Genomic DNA, 22,802 nt, shown 5'->3' with positions numbered 1-22,802 from the left:
TGTTCCTGAAGGCCTAACTGTCGGCGAGGCTTCCTGATAGGCCAAACAGACCCTCAGCGTGGCGTATTCTGGGGGCTTCGCATAATGTTTGTGCAATTCGTGAGACGTCTGTGACGAGCTATAGGCCGGCGCCGTCCTAGATATGGTTAATAGACTGGTCCCCATTGGGAGCAATGCAAGTCAAGAACGATGCAGGTTGGAAACGCAGGAGTGCATGGGCCCCACAGGGTAGGGACCGGTGTACCCATTGTCAGTGTACGTGTTTTACCTGTACCTCTGTCTGTCTGTGTCCCTTTTATGCCCATATATGGATATCTATGATGTCATATTGATGACATCAGCATACTCCATAATATGCCTATGGCATAGGCCCTATGCCATATGGACGCATTGGCGGTTCCTGACTATCTGGCCTATCCAAACGACTCAGGTCGTCTGCGACGTGCAGACGACACACCATGCAGGGTCTTATGGAACAAAATAACTACTGTAAACAAAGCACAGTTAGTTGTTTGGATCAACAGTATGTCATCAAACTCAGATTGAGACCAGACTCCACCTAATGTTGGTTTAGCCCATAATCCGACTTGTGTGATTTGTCAGATTTCACGGTGAAAGCCTGCATTAATGTTAATCTGAGACTGCCACTGTCCATGTCTAATCAGAGGACATAATGACACACAAACAAATGCAGCCTCATAAACACGCACAGATGCATGCAAGCACACGCACGGACACACAATATTTATTTGTTTAATGAAGTGTTAAAAAGCATATTGTGATAGTAATCAGTGCTATAGTGTTTGTTCAGTATAGGGGTCTCCCTGTATCTCCAGCTCTTTGGTAAACAGAAGACAGAAGATGCATACCAATTGTATCCAGTCAGGAGAGAGAACTCATAAAGGAAACAGGATAAACAAGTGAAAATTGACTGTAAATGATGAAACAAAGAAGTTAGCAGACTGAAATTGGTATTGGAACACTTTAAAATTGAAGCTAATAAATGGGTCCTCTCTTCTGATTGGATCAACAACCCACCTGAAATGTATGTTCTGTTTATTAAAGACCTGGAGAGACAGGGAGACCCCTGTTACTGAACAAACTCAAATCATTTACGCACACACGCACACACACGCATAATGTTGGACACTAGCCATCTTTATTGTTGTTCGGACATTGTTACAATTACCTCTACATCAGACATACAATTTACCGCTAATTACTTTCTAATTAACATTTTAAGCTGTTCTTGTCATTTTGCTGTCTAAGAGATGGCTGGATGGATTGTGTGTGTGTGTGTGTGTGTGTGTGTGTGTGTGTGTGTGTGTGTGTGTGTGTGTGTGTGTGTGTGTGTGTGTGTGTGCGTGCGTGCGTGCGTGCGTGCGTGCGTGCGTGCGTGCGTGCGTGCGTGCGTGCGTGCGTGCGTGCGCGTGTGTGCGTGCGTGCGTGTGTGCGTCGGAAAGTGTGCATCCTCCTGGCACCTCACTGTGCCTTCTGGCTACCCGTGTGCACTGTGAGCCTCATAAACCCTACAGTCCATTTTGGGTGAGAGCGGATTAGTTTAGAATCCACCAGCTGCTGCAGAGTTGGTTGAAATTGTGTCACACAGTCCTGTAATACACTTAACTAGTGAAAGGTTGCGTTCAACACTTGAACTCCAACATCCATATTCTGGGTGGGAACATTAGCCAAAAATAGCAGATCACTTGTAGATCAGCTTTTTTTGTCGAAGAGATTTGGCGTAGCTCTAGACGAAAAAATCAAAGCAACTCAGGTCCAGCCTAGAGGGTTTAAGTGGTTTTAATAAGATAGCGAATGAAAGAGTCATTAGGGTGGAGTCACACCAAACTTTAATTCTGCCTATGCGGCCGATTCTGCCAATGCCTTTCATTGGGAACGGAGCATTCTTTTTGCAGAAATCCGTGAATGGCAACAAACCGCTCCATGCCCATTAAAAAGCATTGGCAGAATCCGCTGCATAGGCAGAATTAAAGTTTGGTGTGACCGCTTTTATTAAGGCCTACGTGTCTGGCTTTTTCTGCCCGGAAATCCATACCTGCTTTTTCATTCACATTAGTTAATCAGGCAAATCAGATTCCTATCCTAAAGTCTCAGGGCACTTCACACTTTTTGCCGTTCTAATAGACTTATGAATTTCTGTACTTTATATCATGGTGGTGGGTTTATGCAATGGCTTTACAGGTATATCTATCTATTCTGTATATACATTATATGTAGGCCTACATGTATTCTCTACACTACTATATGCATATCTGCATGGTAAAATCTGGAGTGTTAATTTAACTCAGACAGTATAACGTTAATTTAACTCAAACAGTATAAAAACAGATCCGTAAGAGTCCCTTTTTACACCTGGAAATTCCTTGTTCCATGTTTGTCCAGATTACCCTTAGACAACTATATATATATATATACAGTACATATTGTATATACAAACTTTATATAACCAGTAAAAACTTTGAGACCTGAGTCTCTTTTAAAGTCTCACAGTGACCCTGGCTGATCTGGCAATTAATTACTGGATCTTGAGTTGTGAGATTTCTGGAATCCATCAGCGCTAAAGCCCCCAGGTTTTGCTTTGACAATCCTGTCTATCACAGCAGAGCACCAGCGCTGCTGACACACAAAGGCCCACATGGGGAGGAATGGAAGAAATGACTGAAAGCATCTTTGAACTATAGTCACCATTCATCTTAGGTGTTACATAAGCGCTCTTTAAGAGGCTCTAGAATGCATTGGATCATGTTGGAAGAATATGATGGCTGCTGTTACAAGGCTGCCTCTTGGCGGCTACATTTCGGAGGCAGTTGTTTCCTCAAGGGACGTGGTGACATACTGAACATTATGTCACAGAGCGAGGAAGGCCAATGCATGGTTTTCAAATCAGAGCATTTAATCAGAAACAGAATGTTGAATTGTTGAAACTACAATAGCTGAACATATGAACACAGTGATATTACAGAGCAAAGCACAAATGCATTAAACAAGCTTGTTTGTGTTTTCTTTAAGCTCGGGAAGAAATGCATTATTTGGCTGTATATGTTAATTACCTTTTCATGATTGTGTACGCACCATGAGTGCAGAAACTTAGCCCTCACGCATGTCTGTTTTCCACCCATTCCCAATGTATCATGAGATCCATCACTACATCTGTCCTAGTTTCCACAAGTTGGGGAGAAAAATCTATTTTTGTACACCTCCAAAACTCATTCAATATGTGGAGCGACAGCTGAGGGAGAGATGCATGCTTTCTTGGCTGTGATTGAGGCCCCCACTTTGTCTCTAATGAAAGCATAGATTAATCCATAACCAATCTTTCTACAGTGAAATCACATTACATTGACTCTTAAATTCATGGATGGCTGTCAGCAAGCAGTTTTCCTGTCTCCTATACTGAAAATAAATTGCTACGGGAAATGAAGCATAAACTTAGGAAAAGATTCTCCTTTCAATCTATTTTTTCTCTTTATCCCTCTTCCACTCTCTCTCTCTTTCTCTCCCAGTTCTGAATGCTTTTATTTTATCCTCCTCCAAGGCTTAATAATGCAGCTGACAGTGTGCCCTTTTTTCTTTTTCATCGACTCTTAGGTGCCTGGGGACTGCAATGTAAAGATAACCAATGGCAGAGAGCGGAAAAGATGAAGGAAGAGGAGGAAGCGATGATCGAGGAAGAGATTATCGACGAAGAGATGATCGAGGAAGATCCTCGCGTTCTTCTCCTCCTGATGCTCCAGCTGGTGGATCCACTGCCCATGGGACCAAGGGGCATCTCCCTCGGGACATTGTGATCCAGCTAACAGGCACAGAAGGACAGTGGGGCAGCCCGGATGATTATGAACTCCTCTTCTCCCTGGAACGTGACAAGAACTGCCCCTCTATCTCTCTCTCCAAGGAGAGACACACCTCAGGGGAGGATGACGGAGAGCTGCACTCCCCGGTGCTCCACGTACCCTTCTCCCCTCCCTCCCCTGACTCACTGGGGAATTTCACTGGCACCACCACCATGACGGGCTCCAGTTTCCTCTCCCCGGGCCCATCCTCGCCTCCCCAGAGGCCCCTGGCCAGTCTAGTCAAGTCTTTGTCCACAGAGCTGGAATTCAAAGAGAGTTCTACCCTCCGACCCAGGCCGCTGCTCAGCCTCGTGAAGTCGATCTCCACCGAGCTTTCACGCTCGGAGCCCGAGGTGTCCCAGTCAAAGTCCGACTCCCGCCTCAACCTCCACCTGTGGAAGCAGCTGACCCAGCCCAGACAAGCCCGTGGCAATGGGGACTCCCGCACTGCGCCTCCCTCTCCCAGCTCGCTCTCCCCCAGTGGAGAGAGCCCCAAGGGGGGGTTCTTCAAAATGGAGCTGGAGGACACTAAGAGGAAGTTCTCTGCTGTGCAGGAGCCTCTGAGCAGTATGTTCAACAAGATCATGAGAGATGAGAGCATGGGCAGTCCCAAGCACCAGTGTCGTACAAACCAGGGCAAAGATCTAGGACGGGAGGGTAGCCTCACTAGCCTGGATGCAGGGCTTTCAGAGTCTCCTGTGGGGAGCGTGAAGGGGACTGATGCTGATTCTCCGCCAGCGTTTGACTGGCCATATATCAGACATCCAAGGAAGATCAACCATCGACCCTGCCCTGTGCACTGCAGCGGGCTAATAACCAGCAGGGGAGAGGAGCTGGAAATATGCACGGATGACGACGTGATGCAAGTGGTAGCCATTGAGACTTGTAGGCAGAGGCAGAGATTGCCTGTTCCTTGTACTTTGCTGCCTTCAGAACCTGTGGCCAGGAGGAACTCTCTTCATCACCCTCCTCCTCTACCACGGATGAGCCTTTTTTTTGTGGCGGCCTTGTCTTATGGCTACTTCACCCTGCCTCTCAGTCCCTACCTTTCTGGCCTCGCTGTGGGGTTGGCAATGGGTTTCATGCTGGGACTTTTACTTATTCGCCTGGGCTCGTCAAGGTCCTACACCAGAGCACGCAGACCAGCAAAGGCCCTGGGTATGGCGGCTGGCAGTACCACAAGCACACAGCCTGAAGTCCTGAAGGTATGACAGCTGACTCGGCAAGGTGGAAAATATCCTACTACCCTAAAGTTCATCACATATCCATTCTCACCAAACAAACAACTCACATACATGATGCTATGGAAAAAGATTTAAAAAAGATGGGTACAATAGGCTCTATGCACAGCAGCCATATTGGAAAGAAATTGGGCCTCTTCTTACTTCCTTCACAGGTGCTACCAATGATACCAATGAAGGCTCTGTAGGCTACCATTCTGGTCAGGGTGCTGATATCGTGCATGTTGGCTCACTAGAAACACTCCATTTTTGGTTCCAAAACTCTGAGAGTGTGCAAATGGAACCAAATGGACCCGTAAAGGTCCATTTGGTTCCATTTGTACACTCTCAGAGTTATGGGGGCCCTTGAAAATAAGACAACCACTATGCCACACTAAATGGAACAGAGCCTTAATTAGTATTATATTGGTAACACCTGTAAAGGAAGTAAGTAAGGGGTCCAATTCATTCCCAATATGGCTGCTATGCATAGAGCCTATTGTCTTCAAAGTACAATTTAGTGAACAGCCTCGACTGTCAGGAGCAATCCTTTACATCTCATTTCCTTATTGCTCACATTACAACTCCCATAGTTCGTCTCCCTCTATGTTTGCTATAATAAAAAACGTAGGTAATATTTGTTAAGATGTGATTTGCACTATTTTTTGCGGCACTTTCATAAACAGACTCAGAAGGTAGGGACTTTACACACCAAGCAATAAGGACCCTAACCCTAACCCTAACCCTTGTTTAGAACTCAAAATGTTATGTGTTTTAATAACACATAAATGATACAATACGACCTGTCCGATATGTTCTAGCAGAGACCTGCCAACAATTAGAACAACAGACAGTGTTTTCCCTGCGGATGATTTTTCACACCCCAAAGATATCCTAATGTTGCATGTGACCACACGAGGTGCCCCGACACGCAATTACTGTCTTCTAGATCATAATTAAAAAATCTCTGCAGTCTGGGTAGCAATTATCCTCACATAGCTGAGCTTTACCGCAGGGCACAGACGAGAGGACAGCTTCCCCCTGTCAAGCCAATGTCAGTTCCAGAGGTAATTACTGTAACTGAGTTAGACCCCAAAGGAGGATGTAACAGTATGGAAGGTGGTAAAGCAAACTGTGTCATCAAGCTGTGTCTGCCAAACTGTGTTGTGGCAATTAGCCATTTGCCTTTAATGTGAAGGTTGCAATGTCAGGCTGTGTGTGGGGAGTTTTCCACTGGGGATTTTATATGACGGAGAATACAGAATATGACCATTACTTTGATCTTTTTTGGTTTGTTTTCAGTACAGCACAACATTTCTCAGTCTTCGGCAGCACGATTCAGTGTTATTGGCTCATATTTCTAGTCTCTTTCTGCTACTGACAAAACAGAGGGAAAATAATGAGGGAAAAGGTCAAGTGGCTTCAGGCACTGCTTGTTCCATCAAAAAACCCGCCCCCACCTCCCACCCAGCATGCAGCCCTGACCTTAATTGTTCATTGACAATGCTATCATATTACTATGACCCCAGTATCCTACCTCCATCTATAGTCCTTATGTTAACCTATATTGCTGTAATTGCTATTTCGGAATCGTAGGAATGAGATTAAGTCTGGATTTCTGATATACAAGCCTGAATTATACTTGGTTGGGCACGGTTTTGGGCACGGAAAATAGCAGATCTACAAGCTCACAAGCATGCAGCATGACGCATTGTGAGCTTATCGAGCTTCTATTTTCGGTGAGTGAACCACCCTGGTGCACAATTAGTAAGTATAAATCAGGCATTAGTATTCTTGAATGGGATAAATTATGAGAAGAAGCCATTGTGTGAGACAATTCTCTAAAGGCATGTATTGCACTTCCTCTATTGTATGTAACCTAATGTACTGTGTTTGTCACTGCTTCTGTTTCAGGGCTGGATGAATGAGATATGTGAATATGACGCAGAATCCTACCACCCATCCCTGACTCAGTCAGTGTTTGCCACCCTGGAAGGCTCCCGTCTTCGCCTGGACTCTCCACGCTCTAACATCAGTCGCAGGGCCACATACGACGAGAAGTTACCCGAGATCACGTTTGTGAGGTCCCGCTCCTTCCAGCTGGCACACAGTAAGGTATGAACACCTCTGTCGCTATAATAATAAAGATATCTAGGGTAGAGTTATTTTTTTAAAGAAGAGCATTTTTTTTTCTCCCTATTTTTGTTTATTAGAGTGTAGAGAGACAGGAAATTGAGGTCAGAGATAAGGAGGAGTCAGATTCAAACTCAGGACCTCGCAACTGAATGGAGTATTTAGTCTGTGCAACTGGCTGTGCCACCAAGCACCCCCAGGGTAGAGGCGTTCTAATGGCTCAACTGATTAGCATGGTACCATGCTCACTATTTTAGCCAGAGACCCAGCTCTCACATTGTAGATTTACATTTGGCTCTTGCCATCCCCCATCAGTAATCCCTGTTTTTATTTCTGTTTTATTGCTGCTGTAGCTGGGTTGCACAGAGTGATCAAGACCAAATAGATTTACTTGTCCATTTGTGTTCTTTTTGTTTTGCGATTGGGATTGATGTAAGATTAGGATTGAACGACTCCGAGAAAAATGATAATCCCGATTATTTTGATCAAATATTCTGATTGGGATTAGTAATCATGATTTGTAGTCTTGATGTGTTAGGGAGCTGGGAGCAACATGTATTGTATGTATTGTATGTATGTCAAACAATTTTTGACATTGGAATGACACAAAGGAATTCAATGTTCCAATATTGCTGACATACCTACATTATACAGTACCCTTATATAGCATATAAATGATTAATTTTGCATCCATAAAAAACGAATGCTATTTCTATTCTGTTAGGTGTATCTGTTGCCGTCTGTGCTAGCTCGCAAGAGGCTGTGGAACCCAAAGTACCCGATCTGCATCCAGCTGGCAAAGGGAGAGAAACCCCTGGAAGAAGAGAAGGAGAGAGGGACAGAGGAGAGGAGAGATGGAGAGGAACTGAGTGATGAACTAGCAACCCAAAGAGAGCCAACAACCAAACCGGCCACTGACCTGATCCCCACCACTCTCTACCTCTTTGGTCGCACCGGCAGAGAGAAGGAAGAGTGGTTTCATTGCTTCCAGTTTGCCTCAATGGGTGTGGAGGTGGAGAAGGAGAGGGGAAAAGAGCTGCGCGGTAGAAGTCTGTCCAGAACGGGTAGGAGGTTAATGCATTAGTGATTATAGAGAAGAGGAAAGATAAGGCATGTCTGCACAAATGCTCTGTTATGTGTGGATTATGGATTATATGCTCCAATTCTTTGCGTTCCAGAGTCAATTCCCTTTTCTAGGTATCTATGATGGGGGGAGAAGTAGTGAGATGATCTTAGAGGATTCAGTTCTCACAGATGTCTTGTGACCACTTTCCTTACTGTATTTTGGTACCCAGCAGTGGCCAGGTTATTGCATGGGTGAAATAGGTTCTCTGTCTCGCCCTATTGTGCCTATTTTGTCATAGGCACACACAAATAAATATGAAGACATTGTAAAATGGTGAGAATAGGCTTAATTCACTATCGTAGAACTAAGTACAGTATATACTGTAGGGCTTTTAAGTGGTTAACAGATTGTCTTCTTAAACAGTGCTTTGACAAAGGCATACATGTAAACAGTTTAGCTGTATACTTTAAGGGGCACCAGGCTTTAGCCTTTAGTGGGGTTTAGTATTTTCGGACATATGCCAATATACAATTGCACTCAAAGTATTTATTTCAGAGTCTCCTGTGGGGAGCGTGAAGGGGACTGATGCTGATTCTCCGCCAGCGTTTGACTGGCCATATATCAGACATCCAAGGAAGATCAACCATCGACCCTGCCCTGTGCACTGCAGTGGTTCGTCATAACGTGTACGCACTGGCCTACAAGTGGGCGTGCCTTCAGATCAGGAAGCAGGCCGCGCTTTACCCAATGAAATGTAGTGGGCGGGATTTACTGTCTGCTTTCGCTTCCCATTGAAAACAAACCGAAACTCATTTAACAATAGCGTCCTCGGAGCAGACAAAACCACAGAAAGATATTCACATTTTAACTTGCTCTTTCATCATAGAAACAAGTGTGGTGTTAGTGTGGTGTTATTGTTCCGTGTAGAAATATTGTTAGTGGGAATGAAAACATAAGCGCACCACCGGAAGTGGAGTGCTGAGGGCAGACCAAAATTCCTGGTTTCCTTGCGCACGGGTGCTCCATTTAGCTCCCCCCAGAGTGAAAGAGTAAAAAACAGCAAAGGGCGCTGTTTTTCCTTTTTATTTGGCGATGGGTTCCCAGATTGCATAATGACATACACAAAATAGAGCGCCAGGGTTAACTAACCTTTTTTCCCAGGTGACGCATCAGTTATACAGAGTGGGAGTCCCTCACGCCTCGCCCCCCAGGGCAGCCACAGCTCCAGCAGAGTGGCCAGCACAGATGATGAGACCCCCTTGACCCCCACATCCCCCTCTAGCCGGACCTCCATCAGCATCTCCAGGGGCCTTTCTCTGCTGGACTACCCCAGCTACATGGCTAATCTCCTGGCCACAGAGCTACCGAGCCCCCTCACTAGCCCAGTAGCAAGCAGCACACAGACAAGTCCTACAGCTAATGGACATGTGAGTCATAATTTAGAGTGATAATGAAGCAAGTAGAATTAAGCATAACATGAAGTTACACTCCTCAGTGTTTGTTTACGCTAACTGAGAGTGTACCAGAATGAATGAGTCAAGTATGATAGAATCATTTGATATAATTGATGCATAACATATGGCCAATGAAGATAGATATATAGTTAGATAGCTAGATACCTAGATAGCTAGCTCGATTGATTGATTGATTGATTGATTGATTGATTGATTGATTGATTGATTGATTGATTGATTGATCGATTGATTGAACATAATATTTGTGCATATTTTTTAAAACGATCAAACACAAAAAAGCTTGAGTTCATCATCAAATCCGTCATCAAATTATTGGCTTAGGAATGCGACAAAAACTAAAAAATATCCATGAATTCAAGTCTCTATGGGGTGACTAATTGATAGAAAAAAAGTCTTTTTTTGGGTGAACTATCCTTTAAATTATATTCTCAGGGTAAATGTGTGCATTCTATTCTAAAAACGTACCATAGTTGACAAAAAAACACAAGCACGCAATTCAAGAGACAAGCTCTCAGTTGCTGCAAACTTTTTGACAGACAGACCGACCAAAAGACCAAGTGCGTCCATCATCCATCATACTGTACCTTGCCTGTACCTTTAGTTCTCTATTAATTGGACTCTGTAGGTTTAAGTTGCACCTAAGTCTCTTATCTTTTCTTAGCCATGACTCAGGTTTAAAATTATGTATTTCTCTTCCTGCAGTGCACCTGCAATCTCCCACAGCGCCTTGGGGAAGGCCAGACTGCATGGGCCAACGCTCTGATTGGTCGGATCTTCTGGGACTTCCTGCGGGAGAGGCACTGGTCTGACATGGTTTCCAACAAGATACAGAAGAAGCTGAGCAAAATCAGAGTGAGAGAGATTCTAATACAAATGTTGGGCATAGGGTTCAATTTGTAAAAAAATAATTGGGGCATTTTCTTAACCACTTAAGCACCACTGTATATACTTCTCCGTATGACAAATAGTGAAAATAGTTGGTCTACCAACACACAATGCATCGCATCGCAGTGAATAGCTATTTTTGTTCTTTTTGAATTTAAAAAGAAAAATCTTGACAAATTTGGAAAACTTCTTACAATTTGCCTTAAATAGGGACCACAGGGTTAATGTGGTTAACATATTTTCTTAATGAAATTATAACATTGTGATTGTATCAAGCAAATATCAAACATATGAAACAGTCTACATTTTATGTAGAATTAATATTTCATTCAGTCTGACCAGAAGCAGGAATAAAACCGGCGATAAAACTGAACGACCAGAGGCAAAAGCAGAGGCCTAGGGCTGTCACCATTACAAATTTAAGTTGACGATTAATTATCACTCAAATAACTGCGATTAACATAGAATTGATTATGACGATTATGCAAAAATAATTGCGATTATATAAAATAATTGCGATTAGACGATTATGTAATGATTGTGACAGGCCTACAGAGGCCCTCCCAAGAAGTGGCGATGGCATGCTTCCCTCCAGGGTAGATCTAGATCCTAGAGATGACAGCAGACTATACATTTAAAACAATAGCCTACGCATTTATTTCACAATATACAACTAGATGTACGAATGTGTTGTTTTAAATCCGTTGTTGTTGCAACCTATTTTCTCCCCAAAAAAGACACAGGACACAGGTGTGTGTGTGTGTGTGTGTGTGTGTGTGTGTGTGTGTGTGTGTGTGTGTGTGTGTGTGTGTGTGTGTGCGTGTGCGTGTGCGTGTGCGTGCGTGCGCGTGCGCGTGTGCGCGTGTGCGTGCATGCGACAGAGAGAGACAGAGAGTATGCTTGCTATCTAATCTTCATACAAAAAGTGAAACATTTTGTTGTTATAGCATATAAAGACTGAGCCACACGAGAGCAGGTTCGGGGGGGGAGAACATGCACGTGTATGTTCATGCGTGCACCACCGGCCCGGCCCGCCCCGCATGAATTAGCATTTTGCTCAGTCTGGCCTGTGACCTAAAATTAGTTTGACACCCCTGATCTACAATTAGAGCCTTCAGATGGAGGCTGGGCTGATGAAATGCAGGACTAGTGAGAAGCAAGGGTTGCAATCTGATCAGTGGAGCAGTAATAAAATAATAAAGTAATAAGAACCGGAGTGTTCATTTACATTCTCAGAGAACCCATTCTTAATTACAGATCATGAACGTGTTCTCTGTAGGTAATTATCCATAAGTTGACGTAAGCTTTCTTCTCTCTTTTTACTTCCTGTCTGTCTCAAAGTTGCCTTATTTTATGAATGAGTTGACCCTGAATGACTTGGACATGGGCTCCACCCTGCCTCAGATCACTGCCACCTCCAGACCAGAGGTAAACCACAAAGGTGAGCGTGGCATGATGGTTACACACTGCAACACACAAATGCACGCACGCACACACCTGTGCTGTACTCATGACATGGATTGACCTCCAAGTTCTCTGTTTGTTTGTTTTTTATCTGGGATGAGACTTTGCCCAAATATGGAGATGACATCATAGATGACTGACATCATAGACTTGCCTTCAAGTACTTTGTTCATATTCCACCCACGCCGTAATCTGGCTAACACTGGATACCCAGCTATTCTTCTTTATACTGTAGAGTTCAAGTTGTCTGTCGTGGAATGTGTTTGTCTGTGTGCCCGCCCGGATTCGTAATATGGACATGCCCAACGTCAGCGCAAATCTGTGTAGTTAGGTAATGTTCAATCTGGGAACACATTTGGTAAAAAAAAATCTGTTCTGTCTTTAGAGATTATTAGGCAATGGTTGATATCAGTGCAAATCCCCAACAACAGCGGGCAAGCTGATAACGTGGAGTATCTGACCTCAATATGCCTTTATTAATAATGTCATTCAGTTGGATTCTTCTGCTATCTTTTACAGTTATTGGCACGTGGTTCTTCTGCATGGGCCTAGCCCACTGTGCATGTCCTACTGTACGTTTCCACAGACAGACTTCAACCTTTCTTTTTTATTATTTGCTGTGTGTGTGTGTGTGTGTGTGTGTGTGTGTGTGTGTGTGTGTGTGTGTGTGTGTGTGTGTGTGTGTGTGTGTGTGTGTGTGTGTGTGTGTGTGTACGTGCGTGCGTGCGTGCGTGTGTGTGTGAGAGAGAGAGAGAGAGAGAGAGAGAGAGAGAGAGAGAGAGAGAGAGAGGGGGAGAGAAAATCAGGCAATCAAGCAAAGGTACCTTCACTCATAATAATCCATGGATTTGGAATGTCCCCAAATATGATTTTGTGCATTTGTTCCGTACCATCTGTGTCTATACCCCCCCCCCCTCAACAATCCACCACACTGTACCTTAAGCCCAATTTGTACTTGGTTGTGCACTGTGTCTCGCATAGAAAATAGCCACTCTACAAACTCACAACACATCGCGCTGCGACACGTTGTGAGCTTTCAGATCTGCCATATTCAGTTTGCAATGCCATGTGTGCAACTAAGTACTGTAGAAATCAAGCATTACACAACCAGGCTAGCATGTCACAGATTTTGTCCACAGATGATCCCATTTTCAGCTTTGGCCTGTTGCCCTGTTCAGTACACAACATGTGTCATCCCAACCTCATGGGAATTATAATCTGTTGTAATTTACTGTAATGTTCCGAGCCTTCATAATCACTGCAAAGCTGTTTAATCCACTCACTAAGTACCTACACAGATTGGCCCTCAGGCAGGAAGCTAACACCAGCCATTGTCTTCATTTAATTGTCTTTTTGAATAGGATATTCCTGTGGTGTAAATTGGGCAGAAGAGGAAGGATAGAAGCAAACAGCAGTTATATGAAATGATCTGATCCTTTCTATAGAATTCTATGCTAAATGTTAAATATTATTACATTTTAGATTCTTCTACACTGATATTTTTCATGAAATGAAAAATGAATGGGGGTGTGTGTGTGTGTGTGTGTGTGTGTGTGTGTGTGTTGTATTGTCCATTGGCATAGATCTTTCCTTATATCCAGTTTTTTTTTTTACTGCACAGTGAAATACTCCATGTGTAACTTACGTGACTGTCCATTTGATTACACTCAGAGTTAATAGCCTGGAAACCAGACTAATCTGCCAGTAGCATGGCCATGCCAGGCTACTGGCAGATTAGTCAGAGTTAAATGAACACTGAGAACTTTACCATGCAACGGTGCAGTTTGTATTTGCCTAACTAACTATGCTCAGTGTTATCTTTCCTGCAGGCCTGTGGTTGGAAGTGGGGTTGGTTTACACAGGAGCCCTCCAGATGACCCTGCAGACCAAGTTTAACCTGTCCAAACTGGGCAAGGATGGAGGCCAGGACACTGACAGTCTGGCAGATACTGGGAGTCTGGGGTTAGTTGCACACGTGCATGCAGTGCAAAAACTGACAGTGATGACATTTTTCACGCACGCACACACACACACACGCACGCACACACACACACACACACACACACACACACACACACACACACACACACACACACACACACACACACACACACACACACACACACACTCTCACTCTCACTCTCACTCTCACTCTCACTCTCACTCTCACTCACACACACACACACACACACACACACACACACACACACACACACACACACACACACACACGTGAGCGCGCTCACACACACACACACACACACACACACACACACACACACACACACACACACACACACACACACACACACACACACACACACACACACACACACACACACACACACACACACTGTTGTATAAGTAGCCTACTGTATGGCCATCAATCACTGTCACTGACATAGTATTGGTCCGCTGCATGTACGGGAACCCCCTTCCACCTCACCACACCCCCACACACACATAAACACAAGCACATACTTTATGACTTTGTGTGTTCAGGTCATCTCCAGCATTCTGTGTTCTTCATTAAAAACCCATCTAGTCTGATCTACAGAGAAGTATTGCACTTTATTAGTTGGCTTCCTGCCAGATGGCTCTGTCTGTCATAGATTCATACTGTGGCTTTATACTGCCTACATTTGTGTGACTGGAACAGTACATGTTCTAAGCTTCGCTTTGCGTAATTTCTCCACATTTGGTTTGTTCGTTTAGAATGTTTTCATTCGTATTTTTACATGCATTTAAGTGAAGCACTTTGGAAGAGTGTGTTTCAAAAAAGAGCTATATAAAAAGTTATCGTTTAATGGCTAACTGATGTGTAGATAGTTGTACAGAGAAAGAAAAGAAAAAAAGAGGGGGGAAAAAAAAGACAAAGACGATACTCTTGTTATGTCTCGCACATTAAAAAGAACTTGAAGGAACATGACAAGGGAGTTGTAAGAAAATCAGAGACAAAACATGACCATAAACATTATCCATCCATCCATCTATCTGGCATTCTGCTCTGTGTCTGTCTGCAGCTGCAGGTCCATCCTTAATGTGTTGGCTGACAGTGATGAGGAGTCGTCCAGCGCCGGTTCCTCTGATGAGGAAGACGTTTTTCTGTCTGACTCTCAGTCACCGATGGGGGAGAAGGGGGCTCCCCCTGGAGCTGAGGGGTAAAAGTTGTTTGTGTTGTTTCTGAATTTCTTTTTTAAATGTTATTTGACAACATTGCTTTTAGGACTCATCAATTAGTGCATACTACAAAGCAAACTAGAAAGTGCTTCTGATAAGGCTTTTGTTCCCAATAGGTATGAAGTTCTCATCTCTACAATATTGATCATGTATTGAAAATCATGAATGCCGATGTCACATTCTGGTTGTCTGTACACTCGTTCACAATCAGAATATACAGAATATACAGTTTCCAGAATACACACCAACTTTACGTTGTATGTTTTCATATCACTGTTGGCTCTGCACAAATGAATCCACTCATGCAGCCTCTCCTCTCCTCATAGGGCAGCAGGTGGCAGGACTGGGAGGAAAATCTTGAGATTTATGGACAAAATCACTAAATCAAAGTACTTCCAGAAAGCGACCGAGAACGAGTTCATTAAGAAGAAAATGGAAAACATGTCCAACATGCCCCTGCTGCTTACTGTCGAGGTCCGAGAGCTGTCAGGGACACTGACCATTAACATCCCACCTCCCCCTACAGACAGGATATGGTATGACGGGATGTATTTTATGTCTTTATTGTATGGTATCATGTTATTTGTCTATCCTGTTCTGTAAAAAATAAAAAAAATTGGGAATATGAACCGAATATAATCTGATACATGCCCACGTTACACATGTTGTATCATATCAGATACAAGTTTGGTTGTAGTACACAGGCATAGTGACCCAGAAAGACTGCACATACTGTACAAACAGATTAGATCTGAAACAGCAGTAGAAGCGACATGGCTGCTTATCTATATGTCATGGATCTACTGTGTCTGAATCTGTCTGCATGTGTGTGTACTTTGTACACATTTGCATTTGTTTGTACGTGTGCACAGGTACAGTTTTTGCGTCCCACCGAGGCTGGATCTACGTGTCTGTCCCAAACTAGGGGAACGGGAGGTGACCCTCTGTCACGTGACTGAATGGATTGAGAAGAAACTTCAGGATGAGTTCCAGGTGATTTCTTCATGTTAGCGTGGTGATAAAATATAGGAGGGATTAAAAAACACTGATAAAATGTAATCACAGAAAAATAATGAACCCTATAGCATCCCTATTCTTGGATTCTCACTGTCATTGTATTCATTTATTGTTTCAGAAAGTCTTTGTGTTCCCCAACATGGATGATATCCTCCTGCCCCTGATGCATTCTGGGATTGACAGTCCTCCGCCATCCCCGCATCTCTCCACTCATTCGCCACCATCCCGAAACCCCTCCATGGAATCCATAGAGAAGATCCCAGTGGGACCACTGGGCCAGAGTCTGGATAGTGACCCTGTGTGGTAGATTGATGCTATTGCAGTGGAGCTCTGAGACTCCCATACGCAAAAGAGAAAAGTGGCCCAGGAATGGGTTCCCAGATTGGTGGAGGTGTGACAACAAAAGGTGAACGAATGATAATGCAATTCAAGTTACGCTTAAGAAAATGATCACTCATACATGGCGTTGTTAACTTCAATATCTGTTCTTTTTGGCGAGCGACACCGCCACGTGACAAAGCCCTGTTGCTGGTGCGTCCACTTATTTAGCTTTAATTTTTTATGCATTTTGAATTGACACTAAATTGTTTTATTCTTGTTTTGTTTTATTTAATCGATCATTTATTGATAGTCATTGTGTTATTTTACCATTTTGTTTTCATATGTGCTGTGTAAAGCACGTTGTAAACTCTTTTTAGACATGTTATACAAGTACATTTATTATAATTATTATAATTATTAGTACAACATTTCTTTTGTTGCCATTCCTCCTACATACCGGGAGATATTATCTGATATATGTGTATTATCTACACAGTGAGTGTTAATTTAACGATGTGTAACTCAGAGTGTAAACATTTTTACATTTGTACACTGTCACAGCTTTACAGCTTTACTGAAGCAGAGTTCAGTGTTGATGACTTGTCACTATGATGTAGAGTTATGCTGTCTCTGACTCGATATAAACATAGTAAAATCCTCACTGTTAATTTGCATTTGTACACTGTCTGAGTTACAAATGGTTAGATTAACACAGAGGATTTTACTGTGCTAATGGTGTGATTTATGTACTAAGTGATATGGTATGTATTGCAGAGCAATGTGCATTACATGACTTCAAATGACTGTCATGTCTTTTGACAATGTTTACATGTGAAAGACTCTTAAGAGATGATGTATTCACTGCTTTGATTGTTTACAGATCAGTTGTCAGCAGTATGTTTAGTATGCTGTATGGAAGTAATTATTAAACAACCAAGAACAACAGTAGTGTTTTAATTAGTAGTTTTATCACCCCTCTTATACCAACACATCTTCATAACACAAAAAGTATTATTTGATCAAGCTTAAAAGTATAAGTTCTTCTCCGTGTTATCCTGTACTATTCCTTATCCTGTCTCTTCATCTCTCACGGGAGGTCATTGGAGGAGGGAATTGTGATTAAAAAAAAGCTGTTCGTCCTCTTTCACTATTTTTGATGAGCCTTTACAACAACGTATTTTTCAATGAATGTTATTTACAATTCTTAGCACGGGACACATTCACATACAGTAATGTATAAGGACTTCAAAGCGCTCCAGTTTTTAATTTTTGCCATTAAATCGGGAATTAACTTGGAACACCAGATCAATGTAATTACTGTAAACACTAGTACAGAGGACAACTATGGCTCTTTTCGACTACAAGAACTAAGTGTACCGTATGTGCCATGTAACGTGGTGCTCCTTCCATTCCGACATCTCGCCACTCCGACAAGTGGCTTCCGCGTGCGGTTAGGGTTAGGGTTAGGGTTAGGTATAGGGTTCGTTAACGTCGGAAAGGCGACATGTTGGAAAGGCGAAATGCACCCCCATGTAACGTATTTCACAGATTCTGGATTTGTTTCCATACACTATGGCTCGGTTTCAGTCAGATAAGGCTAACCTAATTTGGGCTCTTCTCAGAAGTTCTAACCCTAAGTCAGAACTTATACTTATACCTTTTGCTAAAACCTTGACATTACATTACATTACAGTCATTTAGCAGACGCTTTTATCCAAAGCGACTTACAATAAGTGCATTCAACATAGGTAGAGAACGAAAACTACTAATCACCAGAAGTCTTAAGTGCATTTTCTGCAAAAACAAGCAACCAAGAGTATACCTAGCGCTAAGGTAAAAGTGCAATATATCAGCTACCTACAGTATTTCCTTAAACAGATGAGACAAAATAGCTAAATCAAATGAGCAGGAGCTAAAACAAATATTTGTATCGACTAAACAAGATCTAATGAGCCATGCAGAGCTTGTAGATTTTAACAGCTTACATTGTATAAACTAGTGCCATATTGTGTCATCTCTTTTTTAATAGGTTGATAACTGAGTGAACACTGGATTTATTGACCACTTCAACTTGCTTTATTCATTTTGTCCACACGAGGGCAACAAAGACCGTTGAATAAAATGCACTTTATTAGTTCAATGCATTTAGATCAATGTTACGTTTTTGACCCATGGTGTGAGTGAGTGAGTAGTTAGTGAGTGAGTGTGTCTGTTTGTGAATTAGTTAGTTCGTTTTGGGAAAAACGTTGGTACCTCTAAAGCAGTGTTTCCCAAACTGGGGGGTCGGGACCCTCAGGGGGTCCCCAGATGAATAGCTTACAGGGTGTCTGCACATTTATAGTTACAATTTAAGGACTTTTTTCTTTTTTTTTAGACCTTTTTAAAACCGCATTGGCCAAATTGTCAAACATTACGTAAGAAAGAGTCAAACGTTGTGAAAATAGCCGATCTACAATCTCACGACGCCTCGCACTGCACAGAGCCCAACCCGCCCAGCAAAAAATATATAAATCAACGACCAACGTCCCGCAAAAACAAAAGTAGCCTACCGACCGGCTTTTCAATACGCTAGCAACGTCAAGTCCGTCCATTCAATCGCTTTCGAGAGAGAGAAAGAGAAAGAGAGAGAGAGAGAGAGAGAGAGAGAGAGAGAGAGAGAGAGAGAGAGAGAGAGAGAGAGAGAGAGAGAGAGGGGTAGGGGTAGGGAGAGAGAAAAACGGCGAACCATGTGACCAAATTTGACTGGGAGACAGTCATCTAACACATTGGTTCTCAAAGTGGGGGCCTGTGTTGTGTCTTGTGTACTCTTGTTTGTGTCCGTCACAGGGTGGAGGAATTGGGGATGCAATCAGGTGCATTGGGAACAGTGGCCAGGTGCTCCCAATGCACCTGATTGCACCCCAAGTCCCCAACCTACAGGCCCTGTGACGGACACAGACACGAGTACACAAGACACAACACAGGCCCTGGTAGGCCAGGCTACAGGGGTTGTGACAAAGCATAGCCACAAGGAATGGATGACAGCAGAGACTCTGAAAAGGATAGAGGAGAGGAAACAGAGGAAGGCAGCTAGGAATAACAGTCACACGCGGGCCAGAAAAGCAAGAGCCCAAGTAGAGTACTCGGAAGCAAACAGAGCAGTCAGGAGAAGTATAAGGGCAGATAAGAGGAGCTATATAGAGGCGCTGGATGGCTCTGGCAGTGGAGCAGCACAGCATAGGAACATGAAGACCCTGTATGACACTATTAAGAAGCTATCTGTGTCCAAGGTCTCCACTGGATGCCATTTCTTTTGAGATGTAGTTGTCTTCATGACCCAGTCAATGGCCAGCACGAACAGAACACGTGACAATAGGCAGCCTTGCCTCACTCCTGTCCTCACATGGAGGGCATTGGCGAGTTTTCAGATGGTCTTCCTATCCACACTGTCAAACGCCTTTTCATATAAAATTAGATATAATAAAATTGACATGGGTGAGTTCCACTCCAACGACTGATCCAGAATGACCCACAACGTTGAAATCTGGTCCGTGCAGGATCTATTCTTAAGGAAAGCAGCTTGATGGCCTTGAGGTATGGGTCAACATACATCTGCTCCTCTTCTGACACGCACATCTAAGAGATCTTCTGAACCTTTTTCCAATGCACACATGGTCGATTAGTTTAGGTGTCATCAGGTCTGGTGATACCCAGGTTGCCTTGTGTATCCTTCTGTGATGGAGGAAACTCCCGCCGATGACAAGGTTGCTTGTGGCACACAGGTTGATGAATCCCATTTTCATTAATTTCCCCCGAGCTTGCAGCTCCATTATCTCCTCATAACCCCGGTTGTCGCTGCCTTTTCTTTGAAGTCGCCCATGGTGATGATTATGTTTCGCCTTGGGAGGTGGGCCTGGATGATTGACAGCAGTCTGTGGTAGAACTCCTCATTGACATCCTCATTGCTCTCATTTGTTGGGGCATAGCACTGGATGTAGTTGTCATCATGTGGTGTGTCTTGGGCAATTAAACCTGGTGGCGCCCACCCCTCTCCAGGTTGGAGGCAGTTTAACGTCGTACCCAGGACGTAATCATGGACCCAGTCACTCATCATCACACTTCCGAAAAAAGGCAATCTCCAACTGTGCCAAAACTACCGCACCATCAGTCTTATTAGCCATCCCAGCAAAGTTCTACTGAAAATAATATTAAATAGGTTAAAACCTCAAGCTGAACTGATAGCTGAAGAACAGGCTGGATTTAGGGCAGGGCGGAGCACCACAGAACAAATATTCAACATAAGAATCCTCCCGAGCCTATGGAATGGAAATCCACGCTGAAAAAAAAAATGATGACCAACAACAACAATGGCATCTGCTCAGACATCAAAGTCAATGGACAGGCACTGGACACGGTGTTTAGCTTCAAATAGCTCGGAGCAATCCTGTCCGATGAAGGATCCAAACGGGAAGTCCTTGCCAGAATTGCCCAAACAACTGCTGCCCTGGCAAAACTGGCCTATATGGAAAGACAAAAACATTAGTCTGGCATCAAAGGTGAGACTACTGCGCTCACTTGTGATCTCAATCTTTCTATATGCTTGCGAAACTTGGACCCTTACAGCAGAGCTACAGAAGAGAATACAGAACACGGAGATGAGATGCTACAGAAGACTCAAGGGTATCTCCTACACCCAACATGTCACTAACGAGGAAGTCCGGCAAAGGATCAGCCAAGCCATCGGCCCACATGATGACCTGCTTACCACTGTCAAAGCGAAAACTGAGGTGGTACGGACACATCACCAGATCCTCAGGCCTCGCAAAGACCATCCTGCAAGGTACCGTACAAGGTGGAAGGAGACGAGGGAGACGGAAGAAAAGAAGGGAAGACAACATCGGAGAATGGACTCACATGGAACTCAGTGAGGCAATGAGAGCTGCTGAGGACAGAGAGGGATAGAGCTGGTCATCAGGTCTGTGGTGCCCCAACGACCCTCCAGGGTTATGGGATAGGTACAGGTAGGTACAGCAGCACTGGATGATGTCCATATTTATCCTCCACTTTTCTGTTCGAAAACAGGCTGTGATGATCCGTGGGCCATGAGCCTCCCATCCAATGAGAGCCCTCTGTGCATACTTGGCCAACATCAGGGCCACTCCCTGGCTGTGGGGTACGTTGTCTCCCTCGTGGCCCGAGAACAACAACAACATCTCCCCTGTGGCTAACCTTTTCTGACCGGAACCGGTCCACCTTGCCTCACTGATTCCCAGGAGTTTCAGATTGTACCTTCTCATCTCGGCTGCCACTTGTGTTGTTTTTTTGGAGCTGGGCGTAAAAGATGTCCTTGTCTTCCTCTGGGGCTACTTTGGTAAGGGCATAGACATGCACAATGGTCACTTTGGCATGTCTGGTGTACAGCCTTGCCGTGATGATAAGTTCGTTCATCGGTGTAGGGAACCAGTAGGGAACCACAAAAGGCAGGTGTATATCGGTAAAGGGGGTTAATTTATGGAATAACTTAGATAAAGAACAAAAAATTTGAAAACAGCCACTACATTTAAAAAGATGTTCAAAAATAAGTTAAATTAAAAATAAAATTAAACAAATATAAAACATTATGATAAAGTATTCCAACAGTTACATTCATACATTCATTTGTATACTTACCGAACTTGGCACCAGCTTTGGACATGAATCGTATGTATATGGACAGAATATTAGTAATGTGTAATGTGCTTCTTTTTTGACATGGATACGTGTGAGTGTGAGTGTATGTATGTGTATAAGTGTGTAGCCATGATATGGGTGTATGTGCTTTGGTGTGTATGTGTGTGTATGAAAATATGTGTGTGGAGCTAGAACCATATTCTGTGACCAATTAGCCACAGAGTATGATATGGTGAAGCATCGAAGGTGCATCGGTGTGTAAATATGGACCCATATTCTGTGGTCAAATAGCCACATAGTATGGTGAAACATAGAAACAAATTCTATTAAGTGAAACCTGACTTGTTTCCTGTATCTGTTCTTGGACAGTCTCTCCTTTTGAATTATCCAATGCATTCAGTTTCGTTACATCAGTGTTTTAAAACTGATATTTCGTTTTTGTTTTGAAACTTTGAAACTTTGAAACTTTGAAACTTTGAAAATCAAATGAGCAAGAGCTAAAACAAATGAGTGTATCGAATAAACAAGATCCAATAAAACA

The 22,802-nt window shown here is 43.4% G+C and overlaps 1 protein-coding gene across 1 annotated transcript; it reads left to right on the top strand.

The window, feature by feature from the left end:
- Nucleotides 1-3,640: 3,640 nt before the first annotated feature.
- On the top strand, nucleotides 3,641-19,908 carry tex2l (testis expressed 2, like; the record flags this gene model as incomplete). Its single annotated transcript, XM_084078267.1, has 13 exons — nucleotides 3,641-5,056; nucleotides 6,986-7,186; nucleotides 7,929-8,268; nucleotides 9,198-9,204; nucleotides 9,553-9,697; nucleotides 10,448-10,597; nucleotides 11,972-12,071; nucleotides 13,924-14,056; nucleotides 15,118-15,255; nucleotides 15,601-15,810; nucleotides 16,147-16,267; nucleotides 16,410-16,581; nucleotides 19,439-19,908. 13 exons carry the CDS (start codon nucleotides 3,641-3,643, stop codon nucleotides 19,906-19,908), a joined length of 3,603 nt encoding a protein of 1,200 aa, XP_083934393.1.
- Between the last annotated feature and the right edge of the window lie 2,894 nt (nucleotides 19,909-22,802).

The sequence above is a fragment of the Gymnoscopelus microlampas genome (genome assembly GCF_963454915.1).
Source record: "Gymnoscopelus microlampas genome assembly, chromosome: 14".
Classification (NCBI taxonomy): Eukaryota; Metazoa; Chordata; class Actinopteri; order Myctophiformes; family Myctophidae; genus Gymnoscopelus; species Gymnoscopelus microlampas.
This window is presented reverse-complemented; position numbering and strand designations above follow the sequence as displayed.